The sequence below is a fragment of the Lepus europaeus genome, chromosome 4, assembly GCF_033115175.1.
Source record: "Lepus europaeus isolate LE1 chromosome 4, mLepTim1.pri, whole genome shotgun sequence".
NCBI classification, from domain to species: domain Eukaryota; kingdom Metazoa; phylum Chordata; class Mammalia; order Lagomorpha; family Leporidae; genus Lepus; species Lepus europaeus.
In genome coordinates, this window is record NC_084830.1 from 33723590 (window position 1) to 33736776 (window position 13187).

The 13187-nt window shown below is 37.9% G+C and overlaps 1 protein-coding gene across 1 annotated transcript in view; it reads right to left on the minus strand.

Annotated features, from left to right (window-relative positions):
• The window catches only part of PKHD1L1 (PKHD1 like 1), a 180747-nt gene that overhangs the window by 160574 nt on the left and 6986 nt on the right, over positions 1-13187 (minus strand). Inside the window, exons 3-8 of the mRNA XM_062189474.1 lie at positions 8767-8911; positions 7705-7813; positions 6221-6278; positions 5130-5223; positions 1647-1700; positions 335-408 (exon numbers count right to left, since the gene is read on the minus strand). Coding sequence (XP_062045458.1) covers positions 335-408; positions 1647-1700; positions 5130-5223; positions 6221-6278; positions 7705-7813; positions 8767-8911 — 534 coding nt within the window. The remainder of the gene's footprint in view (positions 1-334; positions 409-1646; positions 1701-5129; positions 5224-6220; positions 6279-7704; positions 7814-8766; positions 8912-13187) is intronic.

Genomic DNA, 13187 nt, shown 5'->3' on the forward strand with positions numbered 1-13187 from the left:
TGAGAAGGCAGTGGAGGATGGGCCAAATGCTTGGGCCCCTGCACCCACATAGGAGACCTGGAAGAAGGTTCTGGCTCCTGGCTTTGGATGGGCCTGGCTCCAGCTTTTGCAGCCATTTGGGGAGTGAACCAGCTAATAGAAGTTCTCTTTGTCTGTCTGTCTGTCTCTCTCTCTCTCTCTCTCTCTCTCTCTAACTCTGCTTCTCACATAAATAAATCTTTAAAAAAAAATAAGGATATAAAAAAGTGAAAGGGAGTTCCAAGAAAATACACAGAAGGGAAATAAAGTCAGGAGGCTTCTGTGACAATTATAAAAAGCGATGACCAATACTCACCAATGTAAGTTCCAGTTGTCTTGCAAATCATAGAACCCATGTCTCCATTTGGATGGTCTAGTGTTAGACCATACCTAATAAAACATATATGTTAATATCAAAGCTTATATTCACATTAAGTTTTAAAATAGTGTGTTCCATTTTAAAATCTCAATAATTTCACAACATGTATCAAGATAAAAACTGTTGCTTCAATCAAAATTTCAGCAATATATTTCCGAGACTTCAACTGAAGATACTTGAATAAAATTTCTCTTATCAATGAAAGATTTTATAATTAATTTGGTTCTCCCACACTAATAATCCTTTTATAAAATGTAAAATACTAGGGTTGGCGTTGTGATGCCACACCTTTGACGACAGCACCTCAAATGAGGGCCAGTTCAAGTCCTGGCTGCTCCACTTCTGATCCGGCTCCCTGCTAATGTGCCTGGGAAAGCAGTGAAAAACGACCCAAGTGCTTGGGCCCCTGCCATACATGTGGGAGACTCGAATGGAGTTCCTGGCTCCTGGTTTTAGCCTGGCCCAACCCTGGCCGTTTCAACCATTTGTAGAGTGAATCAGCAGATGGAAGCTCTCCTTCTCTCTGTAACTCTCTTTCTTTTCTTTTTTCTTTTCTTTTTTTTTTTTTTTTGACAGGCAGAGTGGACAGTGAGAGAGAGAGAGAGAGAGAAAGGTCTTCCGTTTGCCATTGGTTCACCCTCCAATGGCCGCTGCAGCCGGCGCACCGCGCTGATCCAAAGGCAGGAGCCAGGTGCTTCTCCTGGTCTCCCATGGGGTGCAGGGCCCAAGCACTTGGGCCATCCTCCACTGCCTTCCAGGGCCATAGCAGAGAGCTGGCCTGGAAGAGGGGCAACTGGGACAGAATCCAGCGCCCCGACTGGGACTAGAACCCGGTGTGCCGGCGCCGCAGGCAGAGGATTAGCCTATTGAGCCGCGGTGCCGGCCTCTATTATTTATTTTTACAAATAAATTTTACAAATGAAAAAGCTTCCACCTGCGGCACCAGTACCCCATATGGGCACTGGTTTGTGTCCTGGATGCTCCTCTTTCGATCCAGCTCTCCTCTATGGCCTGGGAAAGCAGTGGAAGATGGCACAAATGCTTTGGCCCCCTGCCCCTGCTTCGGAGACCTAGAGGAAGCTCCTAGTTCCTGGCTTCGGATCAGTCCAGCTCTGGCTGTTGCAGTCATTTGGGGAGTGAACCAGCAAATGGAAGACCTTTTTCTCTGTCTCCCACTGTCTATAAGTCTACCTCTTAAATAAACAAATAACTCTTTTAAAAAAGAAAGAAAATTATCTGAATTACTTACAGATTATCAGATTGTGGTATGAGAAGTTCACAGGGCATTCCTCCAATATAGACTCTGTATAAATATTTGTATTAGAAAAGATGAAGTTATATTTATTTCAAAATGCTCTCCTCCCACCAAGTTTGCTGGTCAAGTTAATTTTCCCTGTTTTTTCTCCAATCACTTATTATTACCCATCACTCGCTCACTCAAAAACAACTTTTGAACATCTATTATGTGGCAGTTTCTGCTCTAGGTACTGGGAAACAGCACTGAATGAAGCAAAGATCCTGACCTTGACCTTGTGACATGGACATTTTAATTGGAAGAGACTAATAAGTGTGACATCATAACATAGTTGACATGTTAGAAGGCACTGAATACTACAGAAAAAATATTAAAAACTGACCATGGATTCATCTATCTCAAATTCAATCAGTTCAAAATAATGTTGTGCAGGAAGTCCCATGCTATAAGAACTAAAGTAAATTGCAAAGGCACCCCAAAACCATCAGGAATGAGAGAACACCCACTGGCTTCAGTGACACATCAGAATAAGAAGCTGAGAATATGTAGGGCTGGGCTGCATGGAAAACATCTGCTTTTATATTTCCCAGCAGATGGGGCCTGACCTGTCACTTGAAGGCTAGTAGAACCTGGTGCTACCGGAGGCTCATGGGCAACAGACTAATGTTATAGTCTTTGCTACACCAGAATAAACCTCCTAACTTCTTTGATAGCAAATCCCAGCCCCAAGATAAGACCAGATAGACACCTGAAATATTAGAAAATGAATAGTTCTTTATGCAAAGTTCTTTAAACATTTCAATGCACTTTTACATTTTTTAAATTCTAACGAAGAATAAACTGAATTATTGTACACCTTATAGATATTCAATTATTCAAATTCTCCTTCTAACCTTCTGTATTATTTCAGCTAAATAATAAATTTAGTAACAAACACTTGCAGGCCCTTACTACTCTCACTCCTTACAACTATCTTAGGAGTGAATCACTGTTATTCTTCCATTTTACAGATGAAGAAATTGAGGCAAACAGGTACAGTAGCTTGCCCAAGTCTGTAGTTAGTGAAGGAGCATGGCAGGAATTCAAGCCTACATTGCTTGCCGTCACTCTATTCTCTCAACAACATCTGGTAGTTCCTCCAGTAGCCTGGGTACGTGTGCCTATGATACTACTACCCTCATTGTCCTTAAATACATATTTTTTAGATTTTTTTCTCAGTTGATTTTTTAAACAAAAAGCTCCTTAGCAGGCACCAATCCTTCTATTTGGTTTCATATCCTCAATAATGTGTAACTGGTCTGAATTTGGAGATGTGGCCTAACAGACAAAATTTGTGAGAAGCAGGTCTCCTGGCTTTCTGCCCAGTGCATAGCCCATTGCTCCTCCTCCCTTCCTGTCAGTGGAATTCAGGCACAATGAAACCCTTGGGAGTCCCTGTACCATAATTAACATGGTGCAAATGAGATAAATGCATTTCTAAGAACTTCTCGTCTTCTCATTAACAGGTGAGTGAAAAAAAATTTATGTTTATGTATAATATTTCAGGATTTCCAGAGTACAAGTATTGGGTAGGTTGAGCTCTGAGGTTCCTTCTGTAATTCTGTAGTTTTTGTTATTTATTTTTATTTTTTTTTATTAAACTTTTATTTAATGAATATAAATTTCCAAAGTACAGCTTATGGGTTATAATGGCTTCCCCCTCCCAAAACTTCCCTCCCACCCACAACCCTCCCCTTTCCCGCTCCCTCTCCCCTTCCAATCACATCATGATTCATTTTCAATTCTCTTTATATACAAAAGATCAGTTTAGTATAAATTAGGTAACGATTTCAACAGTTTGCCCCCATATAGCAACACAAAGTGAAAAAAAAAATACTGTTGGAGTACTAGTTATAGCATTAAATAAGAGTGTACAGCACATTAAAGGCAGAGATCCTACATAATATTTTTTAAAAAATTAATTAATTTTCTATGCCATTTCCAATTTAACACCAGGTTTTTTTTTTCATTTCCAATTATCTTTATATACAGAAGATCAATTCAGTATATAGTTAGTAAAGATCACATCAGTTTGTACCCACGCAGAAACACAAAGTGTAAAAATACTGTTTCAGTACTAGTTATAGCATCACTGCACATTAGACAACACATTAAGGACAGATCCCACATGGGATGTAAGTACACAGTGACTCCTGTTGTTGACTTAACAATTTCACACTCCTGTTCATGGCGTCAGTAATCTCCCTAGGCTCTAGTCATGAGTTGCCAGGGCTATGGAAGCCTTTAGGGTTCGCTGACTTTGATCTTATTCCGATAGGGTCACAGTCAAATAGCTTCCAACTCAGTGGAGGGAAAAAGCACCTCTTTTTAAAAGTCAAACTTTCTATTCCCTGGCCTCATTATGGGAAAAGATGACTTAGAAAACCACATCTAAGAATAAGAATATAAACCATCCATAATACTCAACTATTCTGAAGCAGATGAAATCTTTACTTATGTTAAGTTGTACACAAAGTGTTAAATATTCCTCTACTTAGGAGTTCTTGTATTACACATAAGGAATCAATATGGATATTCCCAGCATAGAAATGCGATTTGAGAGTTATACTTTAAAGAATGTTCTTTTATTAAAACCTTTCAAACTGCTTGTTTTATAAAATTTTATATGTATATGTATGTATACATACCAAACTTTAAATATTTAAAAAATTTTCTGACTGCTATTTGAATTATTTCTTGGTCTGGCTTATACACATAGGCAATAAGCATGAAGCATCTTAAAAGCCTGTGTCTCTACTTCCTTCTGTAGGAAATGAACGGGATTATCAGTCTTCTAAGGCTAAACTGATATGAACCTATTGATGTTTCAGAAAGATAACTCAAGCAATAATGCTAGTTTCCAATACAAAATTTGGACAACTATTTTTGGACACTAGTTAACTAGCCCATGTTACTACCATCTGGCCCACATTTGGTAAATGAGAAACTCAGTACCCAAACCCTGGCCTATTAGTGACTTATTGACCATTTCTTATTTCATCTCACCTATAAACCACAGTGCAGCAGAATATGTGCCAAATTGTTAGGAAACTTGGGTTCTGTTCCTGACTTTAAGCTATATGACCTCCAGCTGTTAGATATTTTTATATGCAAAATAAGGTCATCAGATTAGTGATAAAGTCCTTTATTATAAACTTATATGATTATTATTCAATTACTCTTGGGCTTGCCTCCATGTGCCTTCTATTAATAAAACCACATAGGTAAAGAAGGATGTATCTTAAATAAAAAATGAAAAGCACATGGGCCATTGTTTCCATGTCAATCACTCAACAGTTTAAACATAGCTGAAAAAACACTAGTTAGCCTGATCATATTGTAGTAGGTTTTAATACCTCTGGGCCCATTATTTTATAATATCATATCTATATATAAATTATAAGATGTATAAATTACATTTATACATCAAAAAATTACCTCAAAATCCTAACATTTTTCCCATTTGAGCTCAGTGCAGTGTTACTTCCATAGACATCAGTGAAGATTCTACCCTGGATTGTTATCAGTGTGCCTAAAAATAAAATATCCAAGAAGATCTAGGTAAGAATACTTATCCATATCTATGCACTATAGAACAGTACCAAAACACTCTTTTCCCAATAAAATCAATGTACAGACATCATTATTGGTCAATATTGAGCTGAAAGCTCTAGCAAATACACTAAATATGAGTATATTTATACATATTCATATATTTATATATTAAAGAAGCATATCAATGAAGTCTGCAGTGTTCAGTTAATAATACTTGAGTCAATGGGTGATTTATTTGGAACAAAACAAAAAATATTCTTACTTTATATCAAAAATAAAACAAATCCTAGGTGAAGTGAAAATTAAATAATAATCAGCATAGTAGAGTCATGTACAGCATCAAAACAAAAAAGATATAGCAAAGTTTAAGACCCAAAGATTGGTAATAAAAATGAAAAGTTGTCTAAATGGTAGAAAAACCAGATTTAAAAGCAAATGAAAATTATTTCCCATATAGATAAGTTAATGGTTAATATTCCTAAAATATAAAGAATCTATATAATTTAATATGAAACACTGAGTAGAATTAAATAAAGCAAAAGATAGGAGTAATTTAAGAAAAAATAAATACAAATGGTCAATAAACAATTTTAATTATATAAGTCTAAGAATTAGAGAAATTCTTTAAAACTTACTAAATCTTTCATATAAATACTTAAAAATAGTTAGTGCCTAGAATATTCCAGGATATAGCAAAGTTCATTCTCACATATTGCCTTTGGGATTATAAACAGCTGTAATTTTTATATAATGAACCCTGGAAGCCAGCACACATTCGATGGGCAGAAAGTTCAGTACATTTGGTGGACTAAGATGCAGCTTTTGAATGAAAATCATTTGAAAATACTGGTAATTATTTTTATAATTGGAAAAATGCTATTTATAAATTTTCAGGTTTTATAATTATTTGATACACTAAAAAGTAAACAGATTACCATTTAAAAAAAAGACATTTCAGCTGTTGTATAACAGACCTGGTGGTCCAGATAGAGGTGTGATGCTTCTTATTGTTGGGGTTCTGAAACTTTTTGCCTATAAAATAATAATGGCAATATGCATTATTTTTTGTTCTTAGTTTTATGAGCTAGGTCTATTTGTTATATTGCTTGTATTTCAACATTACCCATATGACTGAAAAAAATTCCCTTTTACATATAAGAAATAACATTTATAACATTTTCTGATCATTCAAGGTCTTTTTCTTATGTCTAAAAATCCTCTTTTGGCCAGCGCCGCGGCTCACTTGGCTAATCCTCCACCTGCGGCACCGGCACCCCAGGTTCTCCTGGTTGGGGCGCCAGATTCTGTCCCGGCCGCTCCTCTTCCAGTCCAGCTCTCTGCTGTGGCCCAGGAAGGCAGTGGAGGATGGCCCAAGTGCTTGGGCCCTGCACCTGCATGGGAGACCAGGAGGAAGCACCTGGCTCCTGGCTTCAGATCGTTGCAGTGCACCGGCTGTGGCAGCCATTTGGCGGGGGAGGGGGTGAGCCAACGGAAGGAAGACCTTTCTCTCTGTCTCTCTCTCACTGTCTAACTCTGCCTGTCAAAAAAAAAAAAAATCCTCTTTCATTTCAGAATGTTTTTAACCTGGAACTTTAAAATTCCATCATAGTTCTGTTAACAGTGTAAGCCAATCCAAACTATAATATGGCTGTCTGGTAAAGACTAAGGAATTTGGTCAATAAAATTAAAGAAAGTCTGATTTTGCTTAATTCTATGAAGACCAAAAAAAGAAAGAAAGCATGTTTCAAAAACACAAAAACAACACAAGGCAACCTGCTAGAGAATAAAGAGATCATGTAAAACAAAGCTTAAAAGCATGGTTGTTCAGCTGAGATCCTCAGAATGTGAAAGAGCAAGCCCAATCAGAGCTTTGGAATCAGAGATACCCTTGTTTCCCTCAACATTTCACTGGGCACTGGAACACTGGAGTACTTGGTAACTGACAACTTAAAACACAAGTACAACTTTTAAAAATATATGGGATGCTGCTTAGAAGCAAATGTATTTTACCCAATTTATGGCAACTAAGTTGTGAATGGCTAATATGGTATACACAGGCACATTTTATCTTATTACATTAGAAAGGATATAAAAAGGAAAAGTAGATCTATTTCTATTTAAAACGAAGTACTGAGTCCATTGAAAATAGAAAAAGGAAGAATAAAAATAAAAGCAGAAATGAAGGGGGAGAGTGTGAACAAGAAAATAATTTGCAAATATAAAAAGTTTAATTCATTAGTAAAATTAATTTAAAGGAGGAGGAAACAAATAAAATTTTTAAAAATTCATTTATTGTGGAGGATAACTAAAGTTGGGGAATACTATCCTTAGACAATGCTAAGATATTTTAAATGTAGAAATATAAAAAAAGCTATAAATTAAAAAAATAAATACCCAATTCTGCAAGAAAGAAAACAAAGTCAATTATACATAAATTAAAGAGGTGATCCCTACGAACATTGAAGGTGCACGCCCAGCTGCTGATGTGGCCTTTGCATGTGTTATTTTCAGCGATCGGAATCCCATCCACACTGACTCTCACAGTGTAGGAACCTTCTGGCATTGCTCTGGAAGGTAAATGCAGAACACATCAAGAATATAACAGCTCCCTCACTAGAATATAGTATTAATGAAAAATGCTGCCCCAGACCACATGTCATTTTTGGACAAAAGTTTCTAAATTGTAATTTATGTGCAATTAAACTCCATTTTATCTTATGAGAAGATGAGCTCCATGCCAAGCATTTTGCATATTCTAACATCAGGAAGCTCAGGGAATGACTATGCTGATTATTCACATTGGTGTTTATTACGAAGACAACAAATGCAATAACAACAGAGGTGTTAATAATCATTTAAATCAGTATCAGCCATAGATAATTTAACTTTTCATGCTTTGTTTTTGTTTTTGTTATTTTTAAGTATTAAGTAACCGGGCTTCCTTCTCAGTAAGTTTTCACTGGTGAAAAACAGCCAGGAAACCTAATCTAGATGAAATGTGGAATGTGTATTACTTGTTTTTCAAATCAATGTTGAAATCTTCAATTTAAAATCATTTTAGAAATCTTTTCTATGTTGGTAACAACACCAATAAATGTAAGCTAATAGTAAAGAACTTGAAATGGCATTATATAAAATGATCATCTTTAATCTTAATGACTGAAGATTTTGAGCAAAATTAATCAAACTGGACAGGAAAGCATAATTTTAGTATTTTGAGACACATGATTACAATTTAATAGTGGCCATTTATCTTCTACAAGGGCTCAATAATGATAGGATGATAGCTCTAAAACATGGAAAAGGATAAAGAATATATTTTCATTCAGTATGTGAAAAGAGCACTATATTGAGTACAAAATAAAATAACAGTCTAAACATAATGACATACAAAATAATAACATAATTAGAAAATATTACTTATAGTAATCAGGGGATTAACCTATCATAATTCTAATATGAGTAATTGTGATTCTTGACATGATGCAAATGACATTGCTAGAGATACTTTACAACAGACCTAGTGTAGCATGTAATATGAGTTGAATGACTTGCATCTTTTTCTACATCACAAGAAATTGACTGGAAAGAAGAAACTAATTGCACACTGTTTCCCAGCTCAGCATTATCCACTCCATAGTTGAACTGATTTTCTTGGGAAAAACCTGAAAAAGTAAGAAAAACAAATTATTATTCATGGGATTCTAATTTTAGTTATCCAACTATTATCATTCAGTATTGAATTCAGTGAATTCAGTAAATAAAATAGATAGTACTGAAATCATCAGTTAACTTATCTCATATTTCTCCCTATGACTATAATCTTTGGAAGCATAAAAATTGGCCTTTAATTAATTTATTAATAAAAGTATTGTAGGCCGGCGCCGTGACTTAACAGGCTAATCCTCCACCTTGCGGCGCCGGCACACCAGGTTCTAGTCCCGGTTGGGGCACTGGATTCTATCCCGGTTACCCCTCTTCCAGGCCAGCTCTCTGCTATGGTCCAGGAAGACAGTGGAGGATGGCCCAGGTGCTTGGGCCGTGCACCTGCATGGGAGACCAGGAGAAGCACCTGGCTCCTGGCTTCGGATCAGCGAGATGCGCTGGCCACAGCGGCCATTGGAGGGTGAACCAACGGCAAAAGGAAGACCTTCCTCTCTGTCTCTCTCTCTCTCACTATCCACTCTGTCAAAAATAAAATAAAATAAAATAAAATAAAATAAAAGTATTGCTATATCTAATGGGGATAACTACTATGAAAGCCAGGCTAAAGTGAGTAGAGGAGGAGAACAGCATTTTATAAAAGATGAGGTTTTGACCTCAAGTTCCTCTAAAGCAGTCTGAGGTGCAAACATGCAAGTAGACAGTTTGTTTAGGCAGTGATCCCTCAAGGATGAGAGAGAACAGAACTTGAATAAAGAAAATCTGGCCACTACTGAGGACAACTAGGGCTCAATCTTCTGGGAATTTTAGGGAAAATATAGAATTCTCCTCAGAACCAAAACTAATGACAAGAAGCATTTATTCATCAAATCCAGTCCCCATTGGCTAAGGGTTCCCCTCTGGGGGAACAACTTCTGCATTTTCAGACTGCACGTTGGTATAGGCTACATGAATTCGAATGTCCTAAATCACTGCATCAGAGGAAGACATTTTGTGGGAACTTCAGTCAAGATGCTGGAAGCATAGACTGAGTCAAAGAACACAGAGGATTATTTTAACCTCTGTGGCTCAAACCAGAGGTAAGAAGACATGAAGCTATGTGAGAGGGATCTGAGACAGTCCACCCCTCACATCATACATATCCACTCATGGCCTCTATTTTAAGCATAGTCTATCAGGCAGTGGCCAGTGGAGAGCTCCGTAAAAGGTTGTATACAAATGAAATTAGTGAGGGGCCAGTGCAATGGCATAGTGGGCTAAGATTCCACCTGCAGCACCAGCATCCCATACTGGAGCCGGTTTGTATCCCAGCTGCTCCTCTTCTGATCCAGCTCTCTGATATGGCCTGGGAAAGCAGTAGAGGATGGCCCAAGTCCTTGGGCCCCCACACTCATATCAGAGATCTGGAAGACGCTTCTGGTTCCTGGCTCCTGGCTCCTGATTCTGGATCAATCCAGCTTTGGGGGATGAACTGGCAGATGGAAGACCTTCTCTCTGTATCTCCCTCTCCCTATCTGTAACTCTCTCTCTCAAGTAAATAAATAAGATTTTTTTAAAAAAGAGGGTTAGTGGGACAAGCTACAGGCCACACTACTCTTAACTGGTCTTGAGAGGCTATAACTAATGTTCACCAAGCCCTTTCTCTATCACTTATTGTAGATTTCCCAAAATCTTAGCCAGAAACGCAGTTAATGGGGGTGACACTAGCCTTCATCTCTGAGAGGTCTAAACTTTATTTGCTTTGCCGTTGATAAGCAATGGTTGACACAATTACGTATTCACAGTTATCACTGGACATGGAAGCCACTCTTGAGTATCCTGAATTTTGGATACTTCTCCTTATCTGCCTTAAGCCAAGGCAACTCTACATTTTATTCAGAACTCTCTCTAGTAGTATACTAAGTGTGCTTGATGAATTCAAGATAATTGGATATTAATGGTCATTTCAATTTAGTGAAACTCATACTGTGAGTCTCAGCAGAAGCGTTTTCTACTTGGAAACTCAGACCACAAATCCTGCAGTATCTAAAACTGTAAAGACAGGAAGCACCAATCCAATCTCTGGCTCACAGAGAGTGATTATGTAAAGGAGGAAGCTGTTATTTCCAGCTCAGTGTTTTCTATCTATCTGGAAGCAATTGCATGTGTCTGTCCTTGGTTCAGTGCATGGACCACATTTATGGAGGACAGCATCCCACCCATCAGGACATTGTACCCAAGCAGACATCTTGGCTGTGTTTTAATAGACTGTTCTATCACCTTATTAAACCAGAGATTTCAGTGATACAACTTCACGGTCCTGTGCTCATTATTACAACTCTGGCACCATAAAATGTATTCCTTATTAAGAAGTAATATTTTCACGGCCGAGGAAGCCTCACCGGGATACCTCACCTCCTCAGCGGCTCCTCAGCTGAGCAGCATGTACTGGGGTGGTGGCAGCTTCTTGGCCCTGCTGTGCTGGTTCATTCCCCAAATGGCCACAATGGCCAGAGCTGGGCCAATCTGAAGCCAGGAGCCAGGAGCTTCTTCAGGTCTCCCATGTGGGTGCAGGGGCCCAAGCACTTGGGCCATCTTTGACTGCTTTCTCAGGCATAGCAGAGAGCTGGATTAGATACTGAGCAGCTGGGACTCAAACCGGTGTCCATATGGGATACTGGCATTGCAGGCAGTGGCTAATTTACCCACTATTCCACAGTGCCAGCCCCCTGTTCCACTTCTGATCCAGCTCCCTGCTGCTATGCCTGGGAGAGCAGCAGAGGATGACTCAAGTGTTTCGGCCCCTGTACCCATGTGGGAGACCCAGAAGATGCTCCAGACTTCTAGCTTCGGCCTGGCCCAGCTCAGGCCATTGCAGCCATTTGAGGAGTGAGCCAGCAGATGGAAGATCTCTCTGTCTCTCTTCCTCTCTCTGTAACTCTTTCAAATAAATTTTTTTTAATAATCTTAAAAATAAATAAATGCTATTCTGAGTATCATAGGTACTTAATATGAAACATCATTACAGTCAGGTTGATATTATTTTTGAAGTTATAAAAATTGTCCTATTACACTAAAATAGTTACATCTATGTCATTAATGTAAATCTGTAAGCTATTTAAATTTCAGAACTTAACGTTCTACAAATCATATCATCCCACACTACAACAACAAACTTAACATCAGGGAACACGAAAATGGTAAATCTGGGGCTGGCGTTTTGGCATAGTGGGTAAACCCACCACCTGCAGCGCCAGTATCCCATAAGGGCACCGGTTCAAGTCCCAGATGTGCCTCTTTGATGCAGTTCTCAGCTATGGCCTGGGAAAGCAGAAGAAGATGGCCCAAGTGCTTAGGCCCTTGCACCCACATGGGAGACCCAGAAGAAGCTCTAGGATTCTGCACCCGCCTGGGAGACCCAGAAGAAGCTCCTGGCTTCTGTCTCTCCGTCTCTCTATCTATAACTCTACCTCTCAAATAAAAAAGAAATGAAATACTTTTAAAATAAAATAAAATAAAACACACAATCAATAGGTAGATGGTCAGGATTTGAATCCGGGTTGAGATGTCAATGTTATTTATTACCTGTTATCTAAAGTAACTACCCAGTCCCTATGTTCCTAGTTCCTATTCTATCTTTCCTTTATATGCAGGAAAAATAAGCACTTAGTAAACACAGGGTAGCAATTTTAATAAACACCACTATATTACTCTAAGCTTAAAACAGCCAAATGACTCATTCAGCATAAAGTACAAATAAAAATGTTATATTTACATGTGAAAGATATTTGCATAGAATTTGCTGTTCTGAATCTAAAAAGGCAGTTATTGCTAAAATGGAATTGTGAAAACAGCAAAGCAAATTACTTCTACTTATAAACCCTCTCTATTCTTTAGCCAATTTCTGCTTATCTTTCAGTTCACATTGAGTTTGGGACACACAGAAGGGCTCCTGGTAACTAAAGAACGGAATGTTTTACTTATAGTATCATTCTTGATGTAATATAAATATATATTTGTTTATGTTAAATCAATGATATGTTAAGGCAAATCTTCAGCATTACTAAGATCACTAAAATCCTTAAAAATAATTTCAACAACAGATTATATTGTTCTGAGCTTTGGAGGTGCTATAATATCAAATACATACATATATACATCATACATACATGTGTGCGTGTGTGTGTGTGTGTGAGAGAGAGAGAGAGAGAAAATGTCGTGGGGTAAAACCAATGAGAATATATGCACGAAATCAACAATAATTGTTCAGATTTTTATTATAGCTTTTGCTTAAACATA